The sequence below is a fragment of the Chiloscyllium punctatum genome, chromosome 44 (assembly GCF_047496795.1).
Source record: "Chiloscyllium punctatum isolate Juve2018m chromosome 44, sChiPun1.3, whole genome shotgun sequence".
Classification (NCBI taxonomy): Eukaryota; Metazoa; Chordata; class Chondrichthyes; order Orectolobiformes; family Hemiscylliidae; genus Chiloscyllium; species Chiloscyllium punctatum.
The window spans coordinates 56,694,088-56,714,452 of NC_092782.1; the positions used below are offsets into that span (position 1 = coordinate 56,694,088).

Genomic DNA, 20,365 nt, shown 5'->3' on the forward strand with positions numbered 1-20,365 from the left:
ACTTAAGTTTATTTTATTACAATGATCAAACTAAGAAAAATGTCTAATGGATCCTTGGGGGAAGATCCAAATAAATAAATGTCCACATAATAATGTGCTTTTGTTCCAAACAAATTCCTCCTTCTGTGAAAAGTGCTTTGAGCTGTCTAGAATACATATGTGATCATATATGTTATCTTTTCCCCTTATAGCACAGTGAATACATTAAAATGGCATGGCTGCATTTCTACATGTGCCTTTGATTGACCTAAAAGGAATATGATTAATCATAAGAAATCATTGAGTTTTTTAAAAACAATGTTGATGATTTTCTTTTTGCCATGTCAAAATTGTGTAATCATTAGCCCTTGTCCCACCCCTCTGCAGAGCATGTTCTCTTCATTCACTGTGTCACCGAGGTAGGCAATGTTACCCAGGCACTACACCTAGTCTTATTGAGTTCATTTCCAGCTGTCAAATTTGTACTGAGCCTCCCTAAGCTCCCTGAGCATGGTGGCTCAGTGGTGAGTACTGCTGCCTCGCAGCACCAGAGACCCGGGTTTGATTCCAGCCTTGAGCAACTCCCCGTGTCTGCATGGGTTTCCTCCAGGTGCTCCGGTTTCTTCCCACATTCCAAAAGATGTGCAGGTCAGGTGAATTGGTTAAGCTAAATTGCCCATAGTGTTAGGTGTATTAGTCAGGGGTAAATATAGGGTAGGGAAATGATCTAGGTGGGTTACTCTTCGGAGGGTCAGTGTGGACTTGTTGGGCCAAAGGGCCTGTTTCTATACTGTAGGGAGTCTAGTCTAATTCAAAGTTAACTAGTACCTTTCTTCCCATTTAATGATGACTGAATGTTGGTAAGTTCTATTAGTTTAACTTAAATCAGCAATTGAGCAAACGTGCTGCTTGAATAAAACATATTCATGCTCAGAAATTCAGTCTCTACCTCCTCCATCTACTTGTTATTACAATAACTCTCAAACTTGTTGAACTGCAACTAAAATGGTAGCCAAGAATTTTTTTTTACAAACTAATCATGATATCTGGAACATTTTATTGATGTCCGAATTTTGTAATGGAGACTTAATACTAATGGAAGCTTATCACAATTTAATTCAAATACCATCGGTTGCCCCTAGAGTGGACCACACAACATGGCATAGACAATGGGGTAAGTGGTACTATGGCTTAATGCGGTGGCGAGGCTATATTTCATAATACAAAGATGAATAATGGAGAACAAATATACAGTTACCAAGCACATCACAAAATGATTAAATAAAGACATTAGGGACAAGCAAGCCACTCTTTGCCCCTTAAACCTATCGCCACTGCATATTATTGGAGAGCAAACAACTGTTTATTTAACAGAAATTGTTTATCTGCAAATGATCAGTCAGATTTTGCGTGCTATACCTGTTTGAACATAGTACCAAATGCATTAAAGATTAGCAGAGATGCAAGGACTGATGCAATTGCTTCAACTCTCTCATAAATGTGTAACTGGAGGCTAGTCATTATCTTTTTTCCAGTGTAACACTTTGCAACATTCTTGTAAACTTGCTCATAATAAGACTGGACAGAGAGGGGCAAGCGCCTAAATCAACAAACATGACTCAAAAGCCTGTGGGCTAAAGTTTATTGGCAGCTGCCAGAGAAATGCACACCAGATGAAGTCTGTCCACACTGATGTACCGTAAGGATTAATTGATTAAATTAGACTGGCGCCACTCACGTGACAATTACTACAGGCCCTTAAATCCTCCCCAATAAACTGACAACAGAGGTGGTCTCTCCCACACATTCCCACCTCCCCGGCAGAACAAACCTGCTCATATTTCACGAGTAACACAATCAAAAAGGTATCGGTTCCAATTTAAACCATGCACTCATGACTTCGCCCTTTTGTCAACCTTCACTCCATAGAATTAGATTAAAAGTCCACGGCGCACACATTAACACGTGAACTAATTCAAGTCAATTACACTGGTGCGGCCATTCAGTCCCAGCTCATTTACAACTGAATTGCCTTCAATTTCAGGTTTAGCATCGCTCACCTACTTTGACTGGCTAGATTTATTCCACATCGTTAACCTGCAAAGTTTCTGCAATTTTACCTTCCCACCACCACCTCCCCCCGGAGATTAATTTATATATTAATAGGTTTAAGTGGTGTGTTTACTGCAGGATTTTTCACGTTATACTTTTTTTTCTCTCTCTGGCGTCTGTCAACGAAATGCCCATGTCAAAATGAAACTTTAGGGTGTTATTGAATTTGACTTGTTATGACACCCATAGCCGTGTATACGTGAGACTGTACATTCGTTTAACCTAACAGCTCACGGTTTCCTACATCTTTATCTTTCAAAATGCCAATTATCAATCTCCTTCTTGCCTCATCGATCAGCACCTTTTGTTTTAGTAACCTGTTCGATTCCAACTATATTCCTTGCGATTTTCCTTTTACCAAAATGCTGCCGGGTAGCAGCCCCGAAAATATTGCGCGCTGGGAGGTATTTTCCTAATTTTATTTCTCTCTCTTTCTTGGAATTCTGTTATTCATGCTACGCTCAAGTTTTGTTTTAAAGAAGCATCAGTCGACCCGAAACCTTAACTCTGCTTTCTCTCTGCACTGATGTTGCCAGACCTGCTGTGTTTTCCAGCAATTTCCGATTTTAAAAAAAATCATGCCAGTGTAATTGTGATTTCGCAAGTTTACGACAAGCCCACAACAGGGTAATTCTAATAAACTGCACCTTGACCGTCATCAGAGGCTTTATTCAATCGGGTGAGATTTCGCTGGAAATCCACCTCCTTGGTTGTTTTCACTTCTCGTCTCATTTTGCCTCACATCCTTTTCAATCCCTCCTCTACTTTTTACCCCACCACAGCCTCTCGGTGCCTCTCTGCAACCACCTAAATCTGTCATATCTGTACAGACCATGAATCTAGGAAATCCAGTTTCCTCTCCTCTCCCCACCAGTACACCACCTCCTCATCCAGAACTGCCTATTTTGCTGAGATATTCTGTTTTTATCCCCCTAATCTCCAGCATCCTGTAGTCTTTTATCACCATGTTCATTCACCTAATAATTCGCTACGTATTTGGAATTAAAGATACATATAGCAGAATGAAATGGTACAGAAAGAGGCAAAACCAGACATTGTTAAGTCAAGACACAACAGGCAGAGAGAAACAGAGTTAACCTTTAACGATCTTTCTTCAGAACTGATGGATTAATTGATTAAATTAAACTGGTTGCCACCCCAGCCCTGAAGATGGGTGACTGGACCCCCAAAATAAACTCTGTTTCTCTCAACACCAATGCTGCCAGACCTGCTGAGTTCCTCCAGCGCTTGGACTTTGTTTCAGATTTTCAGCATCCGCCATTTTTCATTTCTCTTACAGAAAGAAACCAATTGATCCACCGTTTCCGTGCCAAGAATCAGCATTTACAGTCTATAGGTCAATAGAAACCCAGGCACTACCACCCCCCCCCCCCCCCCCAAAATAGATAGGTAAACGTCGGATAATGGAAATCTGAAAGAAAAACAGAAAAAGCTGGGAAAAGAAAACTCAGGCAGGTCTGGCAGCATCTGTGGAGAGAGAATCAAGCCTTTAGAGTTCAATCTCCCTCTCCCCACTGAGCTCTGAAGAAGGGTCACTGCACCAGAAATGTCAATTCTCTTTTTTTTTCTCTCCACGGGTGCTGCCAGACTTGCTGAACTTCTCCGATCGTCGGAAGTTGCCTGGGGAAGGGACAGACAGCGGACCCTATCTCCCTGGTTGGTTAGGTGAAGCACTCACGTTGTGGAGTTTATAGTAGAGTCCACAAGCGTTGCAGACGGGGTCTCCATTGGCATTCCGTCTCCACAGTGTGGTGGTGGTCGTCTGACAGTTAGCACAGGACGTCCCTGCCCGTCTGGCCGCGGACTACAATAACAAAGCACAAAGGGTCCTTCTTTAAAAAAAAACACACACACACGAAATATGTCCACACAATCAAAGGTGTGAGTGCAACTCTTTTAGTAAACAAACAACTCGTCATACACATTGTTCTTCAAGGTGTGGAGGAGCCGGTGTTGGACTGGGGTGGACATTGTTAAAAATCGCACAACACCAGGTTATAGTCCAACAGCTTTATTCAGAAACACAAGTTTTCAGAGCCCTGCTCCTTCATCAGGTATCTGTTGAACTACAACCTGCTGTTGTGTGATTTTACTGTTGTTTCTCAAGCCATTTTCTTGAGCGATCCGGAGCTGAAAAACTATTCTTCTAAAAATCTTACGTCAAATATTTAATTATGTTTCCTCCATTCAAACTTACATTTACCGCATAATGCTGCGGGAGGTCGCTCCATATAACTCGATTTTTTTTAAAAATGATGTTTTGCTATTCTAAATTTGTGGCTTAAATGCGGCCCTTTTTTTCTTACTGTCTTGGGAATGCAGACACAAGTTCACTACATCCCACCAGGTAGATGGATGGATAAGGATCTGCTCAGTGGAGCCGAAACGAATTCTGCACAAATATTTGTGACTTTGATGCTCTTACAAACCCCTGAAATGGATGAGTAACACCCAGGCAACTGAACAGAAACTTATTAAACAGAGCCTGTCAAACGTTCCACAAATCATGAAACAATTGGAGGGCAAGGACTGAACTTAAGATTTGTAAATGCTACATTTTGTGTGTGTGCCTGAGCGCACTTTGTGCCTTTTTTTTCCTATTAAACACAAGGCTGCCTTGTTATTGTTTTAAATCGACACTGAATTTAAATTTTATACCAGAATCACTCAGTTAAACTGCGCCGTTTGGAATGAGCCAGCTCTACACGATCCCTGTGTGCACTGGCGAGCGAGTCATTGTCTTGAATAGAACATATGAAAAGACAATGCCAATTTGTCTGAAATGTTTGGGCATGTTTCGGCAGGAGCGTGTCTTGTGTCTCTTTCGGATGGGATCTCTAACGAGTGGATTTAGGCTGGGAGATTAGGGGATGAAACTCTTGTATCTTTCTAACAATCGAGGTGTGGTGGTCTTTCCCTGGTTTGCAATAAAGCTCTCTTGCTGGGACCCAGCGTTTTCTGCTATTAATCTCGATTTCATTTTCCCAGCAGCGGAATGCCAAGTGTGTTTTTTAGGACATACACCGATCCACTTTTTTTAATATAAAGAAGCGACAGACACAATTCAGAAGACGCCTGGAATATATATTTCTTAAGACGTGTTATTGTAATAAGAACACAGACCCACGAGTCTGCAGTAAGAAACTGCCACATATTTCTTTGCTGATGACATAGACTTCAAGCTGATCCTGTTTAGACAGACACCCGAAACTCCTTGCACCAAACTTTAATCATTCCATATTTCAAAACATCCCCCCTACTCCCAACCAGCCACCCCCTCACCCTCCTGATTTCTTGTTCAAACACCTTTGTGTTTTGAGGTCGGGAAGTGATATTGTTGTGGAAAGCAGTTATCTCGAGCCGGCAGATATCCGGCCGCCTTAGCATAGGAAGTCAGCTTTTTAAATTAAGAGATCAGGGATAGGATGGGGGCAGGGGTGGGGGGAGTATAAAGAAAGGGCGACCTGCTGCCAAATAAGTGGAGTGCAAATATTTCCCTCCCTCAAAAGGCTTTCCGATCCTAACGAGGCAATGAAAGATTGGAATCCCATTAGTGGGGGGGGGGGGGGGGGGCTCAGTCGTTACAAACACCATTTTGACAAGAGGACAAAGGACTACCCTGGGAGCGGGAATGGTCTGGACAAGGGGATAGAATTGATACAATGTTAAATGCATGCTGACTGATTTGCAACTAATGAAAGGAACATTTTTTGTAATTACGGCGATAGGAAGGGGGGGAACCCTTGGAAAGAGATTTCAGACTGACTTCTGTAAGGCAGGTTGGAAGGAATCTAATGGCCAATCTCTCACCGTCTTTGGTTCAGACGTCAGCAATGACTGGCTGGAGGCTAGCGGGAAGGGCAGTGTGGTAGTGTCCTTACCACTGAGGCAGGAGGCCCCGGTTCGTGTCATTACATCTCTGACTAGGCTGGAGTAAAAATACCTGGCGAGAAGGTAGATAACGTGGTAACGTCCCTAGCTCTGAGCTAGGAGTTCAGGTTCAAGTCCCACCTGTTCCAGAGGTGTGTCATAACATTTCTGAACAAACAGGAAGGGATATCAGATGGTCAAACGCTGGTCTGGGTATGTTGTGAACTATAATCAAAGGGCATTTTTTGGGTGACTCCTGTTACATGGCGTGGATGCAACGCGTTGAAATAAAAGGCGATACAATAATATTATCAACAGAAAACCAATGAACACATTCTCTGAGAACCATTCAGGAAGTCACATTAAAAATATCACGTTGGGGAATGTGTTACTGACTAAGACTTCAGTTGAATTTCATTTAAAATAATTTTACTTCCATTCCATTTGCTTTCGAATTTGAGACGTGTCCAATCATGAATTAAAAGTTCTGATAATTAAAATGTGTATCTGTGTGAGCGTGTCTGTGTGTGTCGTGTATGCATCTGTGTCTGTCTGTCTGTGCATCTATGTGTGTATCTGTGTATGTCTGCTGTGTATGTGTGTGTGTATTTGTGTGTGTGACTGTGTGTCTATGTGTATGCCTGTGTGTGTATCTGTGTGGGTCAATGTGTGTGTATCTGTGTGTTTATGTCTGTGTGTGTGTGTGTGTCTTTGTATGTGCGTCTGTGTGGGTTAGTGTGTGTGTATCTGTGTGTGTGTCTGTTTGTATGTCTGTGTATGTGTGTCTGTGTGTATGTCTGTGTATGTGTGTCTGTGTGGGTTAGTGTGTATCTGTGTGTATGTCTGCGTGTGTGTCTGTGTGAGGGGAATGTATGCAAAGCGTTGGATGCTGACAAAAAGGTGAATATTCTGTCTTCTTTCAGGGTGTCAGAAAGAGAGCTAGAAATACCCGCGCGCTTTCACAGCCGCCTTTCCTTTCAAAATATTTGAAGAACTATTTGCAGTACTCGAGGTATCGTGTCAATTTCCGCAACTCACCCTTCCCCCCCCCCCCCCAAAGAAACATCTTACTCTAGATCAGGAAATGAAAAGCTGCTGTTTGATCATTCGATCCCCTGCTACGCACCAGTCTCCTCTTGGGTTTGATGAGAGGTCGGTTCTGGCCGTTCATTTTGTGGTACAGACCGCAAGCATTGCACAGATAGTGCCCAGTGCCGTCCCTCCTCCACAAGGGGGTAGAGGTGGCTCCACAGTTCACGCATTCTCGACCTTCTAAAACAAAATCACAAGCCAGTTACTTGCAGTCACTTTAACACACCACAGTTGATGAGATGATTTTTTGCTTTGTTTGTTTAATTCGGCTGGAAATGCATGCTGTATTTGTGTCACTTTACAGCAACGCTGTCCATTGGATTAAACCAATAGCCACATGTGGCTAATTGGAAATCCAGATGTGGCTAATTGCCTTTCTACTTAGTAAATAAAACATGAATAATAGGTACCGTTCTTGGACATGTGAGCTCCACATTCATGAATGTTTTAACCTTTTTGTGCGTTTGTTGGTGGGGAAAAAAAGCGAAAAGCAAAAAAGGTGTCTGTGTGTTTTCGTCCTTCTGACTAATTTAGTTTTTCTGACTAATTAACATCCCTAGTTTATAAGTGTAAGCAGATGTTTGTTAAGTAAATATACACATATGAAGTATGTGTGTCTGTGTGTGTATTCACGTATTTTGTGCTAAAATTATTGCATGTGACAACGTTGCCCAGTCAGCAATTCTAATTTACAGTGTACGTGCAGAGGTTTAAATTTATCTTTTTTTTAAAAAAGGTGCATCAGTAACTTCCAACCCATATCACTGTATGCAGTACATCCCTTTACAACAGTATCAACAACTGCCTAAGTACTGTGTCTAAATGTATATTTAGTTGTATATACCAAATACAATGCGCATATTGTAAGTTTATACATTTTTTTACTTTACGTGTATGGATTATACAGTTGGACACTTTTCATAACTGTTAGATAGACAAAGTGACTGCTTTTGATTATTGCGTTTGTAAAATGATAAAGGTTATGTTATAATATTGAAAGTCAAAAGTGGAATAGCCCCTTTATCAAAGCCACCTCTGTAACCCAAGTTGAAATCTTCCTGCTTTCTGCTATCTCATGGTAATCTCACAGTTGCTTGCTCCCAGTGTAAGCGATCGGGCCCTTTGTTTTTGTTTATCTTTGGACTCATCACATGATAAAAGTCCTTGTGAAATGATTTAGCATTACTTCTAGCCGTTAGTACTTTTCATTGCTCTTTTAAAATGATCCTTTATTTAATTTCTACATAATGTGCCTGGCGCCACAGAGGACATCAAAGTACGGAAGAGCTGATTCTAACTCACTTTTTAGGCAAATATTTGCAATGCAATAAGCCCAAAATTACATTAGGCTGAGTGCAGTCTTTAACTTGTAGCTTAGGATAGCTTGTTAAAACTATTTGTAAACGCTCGCGAAAGGTTATTTTCTAAACTTTAATGTCTGCTGTTTATTGCAAGGCCAATAGGTAAATAAATGAGTAATTTACAGACATTGGCGGATTGCTATAATGCACAAAAATGGCGTAACGGAATATTTGTCAGTCTTATATTAGCCAACTTCATGGGAATGAGCAATGTGTGTGTTGTCAGCGTGAACAGGTTATATTAATAATGTTAACAATATGATGAATGTACATACCAACACGCACAAAAAAATAAAACAGTGGATATTTGTACATTTCACAGTTTTCAATAAATTGCAAGACAATAAAATGCCATGGATACTGGAAAAATTTTGAGATGCAAAAATGTCAACTGTGCTAACGCTGGCTGTCTCCATCAGTATAGCAAAAAATGCACATCAACCATTGTGACACTATGTGAGCACTCCTAGCTGTTGACAGTTGACATCTTTTTTTTGACAATCATATGCCATTGACTGGACAATGTCCTGACCTACATAAAGTCGCACACCTATTAAAATGTCGAATGCACATATCCCCAGTTCACTACAGCTTGATCGGTCAACTTCCAAATGGTGCAATTTACAGTCACGAAGTATTTTTTCGCGATCCCCTGAAAAAACAGAAGGGGAACGGTCAATGCATTGCTTATTTATTCTGTATGTCAGTCTGAAGAATGGACTCAGACACATTAAAAGGGACTTTTGTGCATTAGATTTTTTAATAAACATTCAAAAAAAGGGAGGGGGGAAGGATTATCGGGATCAATCCTGAGGTGTCTTCAAATTCAAAACATTATCATTTTCACAAGTCCAAACTTCGCTGCAAATCAAGACCCACTTGGAGCTGAGCAGAACGTTAAAGACATGAGTCAGTAATTGGCTAGTTTGGGGGTTATTATTGAACACTGTCAGACTGAAAATAAAGCGAGCATGAACGAACAGAACTGGCAGCTAGAGGGGACAGTGCAGAGGTGTATTTTTTGAAGGATTGGTGTGTAGTAAGGGCTGTATGGAGGGGGAGGGGGGGGGGAGGAGGAGGAAATGAACACGTCCCGTTGTCTTAGTACCAATGCTTCTAAGTTCCACTTGGCGCGTGTACGCGGTGTCAACCACAAAAGTTAATTGGTAATATCACAGCTACAGATATTTTTGTCCTTCAACTTATAAGTCGCAAACTTTCTCTCTCCTCATTTTGCCCCCTGATCGTGTCTCTTCGGGCCTTGTCACTCTTTCGCATCACAGTGAATCGTTACAGACTGTGCACAGAGTATTGAGTAAAGACGTTGAAAAGAGGCATCCGCACCCTAACCGCAAGCTCTAACCGTTTTTCCAAAAGTTGCAGCTTGACACACTCTTTCTACAGAAGAATACAGACGTAAGGCACCCTACTTTGAACCAAAAAAAAACACTCCTGGTCTTTTACCTTCAACTATTAGCATCCATTTTCTTTAAAGAAAAAAAAGGAAGAGAATGTTGTTGCGCAAAAAACCTGCTCTCGATTTGGTTTTTCCAAACCGCAAATACCTAACCTATGCATTTTAAAAGTCTCCCATAAGCACTGTGAAAAAAAAATACATCAGACTGAGGACAAAAGTGACCTATTTTTAAACATGTTTTTTTCTCTCCTAGTGTGTATCAACTTACGCCTGTCTGCTGCCACATACAACACGACAAGAACGGCTTTGTCGAAATGCTGCTGATGCAAGTCATTTTCAATAAATTAGCCCCAGGATCTAATCTCCCAGACAAATAGATATTAATCTCATAGTTATCCCAGCAACGTCCATTGTAGGACTGTTGAGGAACATGTTGGTGACACCCTCCGGACAACGCTCTGAAACATTGTTCCAATTCGTGTTTTGACAAACTCCTCATATCGCTAAAGAAATAACAATACCTAAAAAAAAAGTTGCTGAGCAGAAAAACCACTTCTATGTTCTTCTGTGGGATCTACTGTGGTTTCTCTACCCATTGCCTAACGCGTTATTACTTAACAAGTAGAGGTCTTAATGGAGACATGTAGCATTCAATTTCGCCCATAAATGCTCATTTTTCTACTTTGTTCTTTCACTCTCAATGTCTGGTTCCTGCCTTAATTACAGCAAATGTCAATAGCCGCCTGCATGATCTGAGGCTCAGTTGATTATTCAATCACCGACAGTATGGCAGTTAATAGTTGTATAAGTCTTCCCCCCCCCCCACCAACCCACATCCACCTCTCCCTCTCTCTCTCTCTCTTTAACTGCTTTGCAGTTTGGCCTGTGCCTGTAGCGGGCGGAATCTATTAAAGTTCACAGCTCTGGATAAACAATGAAACTGTCGCGTGCATCAGTCTGAAAATAATTGGATTAACTAAAACACAGAAACCCGAAAAGGGCCAGTCTGCTTGTCCCAGTCCCATTAACTGCTCCGCGGATAGAGTTCAGGGAAGCCCGATCGAAATCACCAGGATCGCTGGCTCACAGCAAAACCAGCACTAGATTAAATCCAGCAGTAAAAAGGCACATCATAGAATAGGCTTGCTAAAAATCACCGGCTGCGGTTTTGTTTTTTTTTTTGCAAGGTGCAAAGTTTAATGGGAAAGACGTTTTTTCTGTTTCAAAGTCTTCAGGTTGGTCGAGTAACAAACTGACATCTGAGCGCCCATTACAATTGACAACCAATCTGTGATTGACTATACCTGTGCTGCTCAATCAGGAAATGGGAGGTGTGACTTGATTTTAGCACAGATAGCTTATTTATTTTCAGTGTTGAGGTTTGAAAGTTGGATCAATACAATAATATTCATTATTGTATTCCACACTAAAATAGTTTAGTATTTACATGTGCATAAGTTTTCGTGTGTGCATTTGTGGAAGTATTTGGAGGAATTTTAGGATTCAACTTCTAGCCATTCAGAACAAGATTGTTCCTTTCTAGGTTTTATTACTAATAATGATATAATCACAGGATGATTTGTATTACTGCAAATGTGCCCTATTTCCTTTTAATTGTAAGTGAACACTAACCCCTATTGGTGAGTGTAATGGTTTACTTGTTACAAATTCAAAGGAAATTTTCAATTGGTTAAAAAAATAATCAGTTTAATTCAAAAGTAAGTCAGATTGGGACTTTAGGTCCCTTAAAGTGGCAGGTATTTTACACATTGCATGCATTTATTGAATCACGCCAGTGTAGCTTTCTAAGCGATTGACATCTGTTTGTGCACCCTTTTCCAATGGTTAAACACTTGTTCTTCCAATCATGAGTTCACATTATCTTAAATAATTCTGGATTAATATCTAGCTCATAATTATCTAACTAAATTTCTACGTGATAAGCATGCAAGAAAGTTGATCAATTTGATATAGTAACCTTGATTTCACAGTGCCTCCAGATGTTTCTGTGAGCACCACATAGCTAGATGTCTTGTTCGGTAAGAAACAGAGTAAAGCTTACCTGTGCTGGAACGTGCTTTTGGTCTTGATTTGGAAGGAAAGCCCGGGGGAGATCCTCCTAGCAGGCTGCCAGATGAGAAGAGGCTGGAACTGTATTCAGGGACGTAAGGTGGGTAAGAGGCCAGAGGGTGATGGGCTGAGGATGAGCACCCTCCTAGTGCCATGCTGCTTCTGGGGTGAGAGGATCCTGTCTCTAACTTCATGCCCTCAGCCAGGGACACCTGGTACTTGATGCACTCCTTGTCCTCCTGGCGGCTGGAACTGGTTGACCCAGGGGTAGAGATGGTTGGGTCAGGGGAGACATCCTTGGGAGGGGTAGGAGGGAAGGTGAAGAGGTGAGGGCTGGAGTGTCCTGCTGACAGGGAGGCTGATGAGGATGGAGGGTAGACAGAAAGAGCTCCTGGGGAGCCGTGGTGGAGTGGAGCCTTGCTGAATGCACTCAGATTCCACGGAGAAGCATTATGATGGGAGGCCAGGGCTTTTCCTCCATCAAGCCAGGACAGAGAGCCATGAAGCAGAGGAGGGCGGCAAACCTGACTCCCTAAAATGACAAAATAAAATTGTGGATCAGTAAACATAGCATTTCATCCAAACCCCTAAACTGACATATCATTGACAGCACAATTCCAAGTTTAGCAACTTCTTTTTCAATTCTTGCACCTATAAATGGTTTAGCTTTTGATAGTTTATATTAAAATTAGTCACGGAGCAGGAGAAGCGACGTTTCAGGCATGAGCCCTTCTTCAGGAATCCCTGAAGAAGGGCTCATGCCCGAAACGTCGATTCTCCTGCTCCTTGGATGCTGCCTGACCTGCTGCGCTTTTCCAGCAACACATTTTCAGCTCTGATCTCCAGCATCTGCAGTCCTCACTTTCTCCATTAAAATTAGTCAGCCTTTTTCACTACTTGGTTTTCATTATCCCAAATTCATCCTTAACTACATTTTCAAAAAAGAAATCAAGCACAATGAGTTGACACAAAGAAGCATTTTTGCTTCATTTTGAACAAAGCTAAGCACTTTGTATTGCATTCTGTTTGACCATAAGCATTCTTTTATACAGTGTACTGCACCGACTATGGTCGTTCACTCGCTTGGGAAGAACTGACCAATGTGAAATCCAGATATATCATTTTAGATCCAAATGCCGTTTGTATAATATTTGGTGTGCGCGTCACACACACACAAAAAACACTCAAAGTGGGAACTCAGAAATAAAAGCCCATCCTTGGGAGGGGTAGGAAGGAAGGTGAAGAGGTGAGGGCTGGAGTGTCCTGCTGACAGGGAGGCTGATGAGGATGGAGGGTAGACAGAAAGAGTACCTTCAGTTTACAATGTACACAGTTTTCACCCAGCCACAACTAAACCTGTTACGGACAAACACCGCAACTATTTAAACGTATTCAACAAGTCACGGAATGAACGCCCACGCTGCAAAAATGGTCGCAAAAAAAAAAGCACATTACAAGCTCAGAAATGTCAAATTTCGAGATAAGTAACACTAAATGGAATAATCCCCAGGCGACTGGAAAACTTGGGAATGGGATGTTTGTGTAGAGTCTCAAAGACTATTACATCCGGGAAGAACTCGCACTAAACTCGCCCCTCTTTCTAAACATTTCGACCGTTCGGATCAAGAAAGGGCAGCACAATTCATTTTGTTTCTATATCCTCAGTGATTAGCAAAAGTTGCTGGAATAAAGTTGGAAAGCGAATTAAAAAAAACTTGTCAGAGGTGTCAGTTTGCAAGTTATCAGTGGAGGCCTTCAAAAATAAATCTCACTCAAAAGGCAAACTGATGCGTCTGCTCTTCTCTACACTGAAACGTGTGTGTGGCTACAGGGACAATGCAGCCCGACAGTTAACGCGTAAACTGCTAACTTCTCACCGTGGTGCGGTGGTGGATATCTCTGCACGGTGGCCCGGACCGAGTTTCCATAGTAAGATGCGACGTGATTCGCTTGGCCATCAATGTTGAAAAGTACATCCACTTCTTCGGACGGGAGATAGGGCGCAGAGTCCACATACCCATGCCCCAAGCCGGGGTGGTGAGAGTCAGGATGTTGTCCATTCAACACGGCGGGATGATGGTGAGTCATCCAGCGAGGCTGATCCACTTCCATCGCGGTGAACCTTCGAACGCAACCCCTTTTTGTGCCTTTGGCGTGTCTCTCTCTGTGATTACAGTCCCGGTCCCCTTTCCAAGTCTCTCTTTTTTTTTCAGTTTACAGAATCCACTTAAATTAGATCCTTCGGCGCTGCTTTCTCATACACCTGTACAGTGGGGTGGGGTGGGGAGGGGTGGAAGAGAGAAAGAGAGAGACGAGAGAAAAGCGAAGGTTACTTTATTCGAAACTGACACCTGACCCTTCCTAAAGTGTTGGGGGGGGGGGCAGAGAAAAACAAGTAAGTCTAAAATCGAAACTAATTTAAAACGACCGAGAACACTGAAGGTCCCGCATCGCTGAATGCGAATAAAGTTATTAACTGAACAAGGAACATTAAAAAAATGTCATTAGTTCCATTGCCTGAATCCACTTGGTATCCAATACAGCCCCTAAACACCTTTAACCAAACATTAACCATGTAAATCCCTAATCAATAAGGGGCTGCTAAATTTAAGCCTTAACGCTGTTTAATTCCAGTTTTGTGCTGTAATATTTGATTCTTTTTTTCCCAATAAATGAACCATTCCGCAACGCATTCGCCCTTTCGAGAGATGGGCTGGTTGGTTCTGTTATTTTGGGGGTTTTCAAAAGGACGAGTAAGAAGCGGAGAACGAACCTTAGCTGCTCCTTCGCTGTCTCTCAGGAGGTTGTGTCAGTCGCGCACATGAGCTAGGGCTGGAGGAGCCTGAGCTGATCAGATGGTGTTTATGTCCCAGTTTTTTTTTCACAGTGAAGGCATTCTCTCTGAACTGGCGGATGGCGCCAGTCGGCTCTCAATGCACGGCGCGTCGGATCTTAAAAACAACCCACCCCCTCGCGGCCAATCACAGCCCTCCTACACCCCCCCTCCTCAAGCATCTTGGGGGTTCAGGCCCCGCCCACCCACGCACAACCCCATTCCTGATTGGTCCGTCCACGGGCCCTCCCCATTGGTGGAAGGAAAGGCCCGCCCCCTTTCCCCCTCCAAGCCCACCCATTGGCTACTCCTTGGCAGCTACTGTCAGAGGGTTGGAATGAGGAGGGGCCGAATGGAGGGTTTTTTTTCCCCCTCTCCCTTTGAACAATCAGAGGAAGTCTCCTCCTCCAGAGGCAGAGTTGATTAATGGAAAAGGTTTGTGGCGTGTTGGGGACGGTGGGGTGGCTACAGAAGTCAGAGTTTATTGGTAAACTACAAATGCCAATCAAACCGCTTCCGCAATGTAACATTGTCCCAACGTCCTCTACACCCCCCACCAAAAAGTCATTCAAAAATGATCATCTTTAATTTAAAAGACCTTTTTAAAAAAAGAAGAGACTGTTCGTTCTGGGATTTTTTTCTTATCGGAGATGTACTCCGAACACGTAGAGATTTAAATCTCTTTAAATCTCTCCAGTTATAATGAGCAGCATCTGGGCGCTTTAAAATCCATGAGAATTCAGGTCCGACACAAAAAGACAAGTATACATTCACATGTGAAGAAAGTAATAAAATATTAATTCACGTGTGAACAGACGCACTGTAAATGGCAGGTAACTGTCGTACAGGCAAAGGTCAGATTCTGCCTGTCAGAAATCGGGAGAGCGACAGCAACTTGCATTTATGTAGCGCCTTTCAGCCGATAAGCGTCCCATTGTGCCTGGCGGGAGCTTTGTCAAGCACAAGATCGACAGAGAGACCTCCACGTGAAACGACATTACGGCAGGTAACCAACATCTTGGTCAATGAGGTAGGTTTGATGGAAGGACTTAGAAGGGGGATGGGGGGGGGGAGGGGCGAGGGGAAAGAGATGGAATACCAAGCCGTAAATGCTGCGGGGAGAGATAGACTCCCTCGCCAACCTGATGCGGAGATATTGTGACACGTGTCTGGAGCAGGTGAACGCAGACCTCCTGGTTCAAAGGTAGGGACACTGCGCCAACAGGAGTAGGTAGCGACAGACAGAATCAAGGCATCGGGAATGAGAGGGAAAATCACTTTATTTCGAAATTGGGAAAGGCACTGAAGGTCCGTATATGAAATGACAGGTGATTGGGAGCCCACTGTTCTCTCGGGATTGAATCGTGTCAGGTAGGCACAGTGCCTAGCAATGGGGGAATCATTCCAGTTGACTGCATCAGAATAGGAGGGCCGCGGGCTGGTATTTAGAGTCTAATTCCCAGGCCGGCTGCACGGGCTGACAGTATGTAATTGGGGAAATGGGAGGTTGTTCTTTTGATGCTCTGCATTTTACTGAAATGGCCAGCCATGCCGACGCCACTTGCCGTGACGTCATTAGCTGAATAAATAGCCAGGAAATGAGGCAGTGAAGAGGGAATTTCAGTCAGAAGGGCCAGCGGAAGCGACATGACACAGAACATATAACAAAAATTTGTTTAGGTCAGAGAGCGAATATTCTTCACTTGGATCAAAGATTTCTCTTTTTTTTCGTGGGGGGTAGTGGGATTTTACTTTCCCAAAGTTGACTTGTGTCCACAAGCCCCCTTAACGCACCGGCATCTGGAGATTCTGACATGCATCATTTGTTAACCAACCACAATCATTTGACCAGATTGCAATTCACTGATTAAGAACCAACGGGGGACAATTTAGGAGCCGAAAATGCACTGGTGCTTTTTTTTTCCCCCACCACCCCGCCCCCCTGTCCCTTCTGAGACATGTGAACTTCACTGTACAGTGAGTGGCGAACACAAATAACACCCAGTTCGAATTCAGTCACTGCACAGAGGGCCCGGTCAGCCAACAAAAAATGTTTACATAAATGCCATTTATTTCAACCAATTTTCAAAATCATCATTCAAAACTCGCGTGACCATGTCACCATTTTGTCCTCTCAAAAAAATCTTTACATTCCTTTTTTAATTAATTTGAATAACCCTTTGGAAGGTGATTAATATCACGGTTGATTTTACCCGTGATACACCGTTACAAACAGTGCATCTTTACTGCCTATGCTCTCAAAGGTCTGTTTTAGTAAAGGGACCGCTGCTCTATTTGCCAAGAGGTCTTCGCACTAGTGAGCTTTTCTTTTTCATTATGATCTTTTGTGTATCCCCCGCCGCACCTCTCTATCGTGTTTTCAGAAACCTTCCCAGGCCAGCAAATGGTACCGAGTGAAGCTAAAGATCTCGCGAAGCGCTCCACAGGCCAAACAGATGCCCGTAAAGTTGTCACGTTTGTGTTAACTTGCTCATGCCCCCTTGTGTGTCGAGTGTAAGTTAAATGGATTCTATAAACCCGAGTCCAGCCCAGGGTTCGGGACGAGTGAATCTACCCGTTCCCTAATGCACCACTTCCTCACTGAATGCTGACCATTGTGTGGGGGATCTGTTTAACCTCCTGCCCATCCTCACGCTGCAGGTAGTAGCTCAGTAAAGTTAGCAAGCCCCTAGTAGTTAAAGGAGAGGTTTATGGATGAGTTTTGTCAACGGGAACAGCCGGTACTGTAATTACAATCTATGGACCATAATTTATTGAGGCGACCACACACCATTTGGGCAAGACAAACAAATTTGGTCATTTCGGTGGCTCGCGACCAGGAAATGTTGCATTTCCCCGTGTTTTTTGAACTCTCATTGCAATTATAACTTTAACAAGTCTCTGAAGAAGACCTTTGTGTGTGTGTGTCTTTGGTTAATATGCTTTCGCTGTCTCTGAAATCCCGCCCAGTTACATGGTGTGTGCTGATTGACAGAAGCAGAGTTAATGTGCGCCATTGTTTCAACAATTAAGCGCAAAAAAAACATACAATTGTGTATTTTTGGGGGGAGGAAATGCTTCATTTTGATTTGAATTTGAAAAGGCGCGCCACTGCAATTGATACCGGTGATATCTCCCACTCCAAAGAACACACACACACACACACACAAGACGCCTTGGGAACATTATTCTTCGATTCACATCGATCTTTTCGTAAAACCTGAGCAGCATGTTTATTGTTGGGTTGTGATCAGGCACCGTAGCGGAGATAGACCACGTGTAAACCGGGGCCGATCCTGACTCGTCAGAAATGACTGTTTAATTAACCGACTCACAGTTGCCCTGTGCTGTTTGCGGTCGGATTTGATCTTCTGTCTCAATCTTCCTCTGATACTCGGTTCAATCACCGCTCCCCGTACAGGTAAAGTTATAAAAATAGCCCGTGGCGAACGCACAGGGTTATACTGGGGACACAGAGCCTGGCCTCAAGGCAGAGTTAACTAGCAAGAAAAACTTCAGGCGTGGAGGCTAACTTATATTAATGACTGAGATCCGTTCAAACCAATGAATGGGCTTAGTTGGCATCTAAGATACAGGGTGGAATACTTTAAAACCAGTTATTGATATAACTGACAGATTATAATCAGTATCTCTTTTAAAGTGTTTTTTAATATATGTAAAGCTTTTTAAAACAAAATGAGATCGTACAATTCGTTAGTCCTTCCCTGAGTGTCATATATTCTCTTTCGGATTTTAATTACAGCGTCCTTTCGTTAGTTTGTTCAGTGGCACATCTCTTTCTAAAGCGACCAATGATATAAACCAGGGGTTTTCTAGATTTATAGAACTGATCTGACATTCACAAGCGAACGGTTTGGTTAAAGAAAACGAGACATCTGTAGGCACAAAGGACAGGCTGTTATTTATTGTCCACCTCACTTCGCCAGAACATTCTTATTTAAGTGCTAATTCAATTCTTATCAGATTTATCACTAACAGAGGGAGTAAAGGTGTTACCATGCTGATAGATTTATACTTAAATGGGTGACACACAGGAGAAACGCGTTTTCATCAGAAAATTGATCAACGCGATGTTCAGACGAAATAAAAAAAGGAGCAGCGCAAAATGACTAATCGGTGATTGTACCATAGTTTCACAGAGAGAAAGAAATGTTCGAGATATTGTGAAAATGTGCCTATAATGATGAGTTACCGTCTGGATCCAGGGTGAGTGCGTTTGTGTGTGTACACACGTGTGCCTGTGTGTGTGAGGGAGAGTGTATGTGTGTGTCTATGTGTATGTGTGCCCGTTTGAATCCACCCGTGTGTATGTTTGTGTGTATATGCGCGTGTATGGCTGTGTAAGCCTGTGTCCGTGTGCCTGCGTGTACGTATCTGTGTATATATGTGCGTGTGTGTGTGATTAGCTGTGTGACTCTATGTGCCTGTACATATACTTGCGTTTGTCTATGTGTGCATAAGGAGGGGAATGTGTGAGACTATATGCGTATCTATGTGCGTATCTATGTGTGTGTGTAAACCCCTTCCCTGTGCATGTGAACGTTCAAAGCAATGACTTGTCAATTTCAGGTTTCACGTTGGTAAGTTCCGGTGAGTTTCACTCTTTGATTCACTCCGACTTGTTTCTATCTTAAGGTAGCGAGCGTTCTATTAATACCAACTTAGGTTGGATTTACCGCAGATTCCTAATAACAGTTTCTCTTTGTTAAAACAAAAAGTGTTGCTTTTTTAACGCGAAGAGAAAGACAGCCTCTCTCATCTAAAGAAGTAAATTTAAGAAACAAGAAGGGGGAGTTTTGAGGTCAGTTCGATTTTGGATTGAGTAACGTGTTGGTAAAGGGAAATCTAGCCACAGTTCTTTGTCCTATCAGTGATATAAAAGAGCAGATCTGACCATGTTCATTGTGCTGATGGGAGCGTTGCTAAAGTCATTGATATTCTCAAAGTTTGGTGAGCAGTGCCTGAGAAATTGGGTAGAAGTCTGGAAATCCTGCTGGAAGCTGAACTAACCCACACACGATGGTATCTTTTTGGTATTGGATCAGTTTGGACCGAGGAGGGCGAAGAATCGCGTTGAGTCACAACCTTCCACAATTTTCCAGAATAATCAATTTACAATTTTGCAAGTGCTTTAAACCAAAAGCAGAACTACGTTCTGTGTGAGAATGGAGCCAGGATGTGTCAGCTCCTTCTTCACCATATTGTCTTAAAAGACAATAGAATTGTTCTAGTGGCTGCCTGCGTCCAGAACAACTCTTGACTCTCTGTTGAAAGACGAGCATTCTCGGAAAAACAAATACTTCGTCCTAAGTCCCAACATATGGCATTAATATTGTGTCCCAGCATTGTCTCTCGCCCTCCCTGAAACACTTAATACGTATTTGAGCTGATGTTTTGTTTTAAGTTGTCCGGTTTACTGTCACGGGGCAGCTCGTCATTGTGTTTCCTTTTGACAGAATGAGCGATGGAGGGGAGCTGGTCGGAGCTATTGACATCTCTCTGGCTTTGTCAGGTAGAAGACTCGACCTGGCATATACTGAGATAGCGGCCAATGACTGCGCGGAGATAACTCCGACAGTCGATTCTGAA

General features: G+C 42.7%; 1 protein-coding gene across 5 annotated transcripts in view; it reads right to left on the minus strand.

Moving 5' to 3' along the window:
* gata3 (GATA binding protein 3) overlaps window positions 1–20,365 on the minus strand; it is a 29,143-nt gene that overhangs the window by 5,807 nt on the left and 2,971 nt on the right. The window contains exons 1-6 of one of the 5 annotated variants that reach the window (XM_072562994.1): window positions 14,696–14,871; window positions 13,800–14,185; window positions 11,915–12,454; window positions 8,986–9,087; window positions 7,109–7,251; window positions 3,791–3,916 (exon numbers count right to left, since the gene is read on the minus strand). In XM_072562994.1, the coding sequence (XP_072419095.1) occupies window positions 3,791–3,916; window positions 7,109–7,251; window positions 8,986–9,087; window positions 11,915–12,454; window positions 13,800–14,034 (1,146 nt within the window). In that variant the 5' untranslated portion in view covers window positions 14,035–14,185; window positions 14,696–14,871. Of the gene's footprint in view, window positions 1–3,790; window positions 3,917–7,108; window positions 7,255–8,985; window positions 9,088–11,914; window positions 12,455–13,799; window positions 14,186–14,695; window positions 14,872–20,365 lie in introns of those variants that run through there. The other 4 variants (XM_072562991.1, XM_072562992.1, XM_072562996.1 and 1 more) reach the window with 4 other exon arrangements.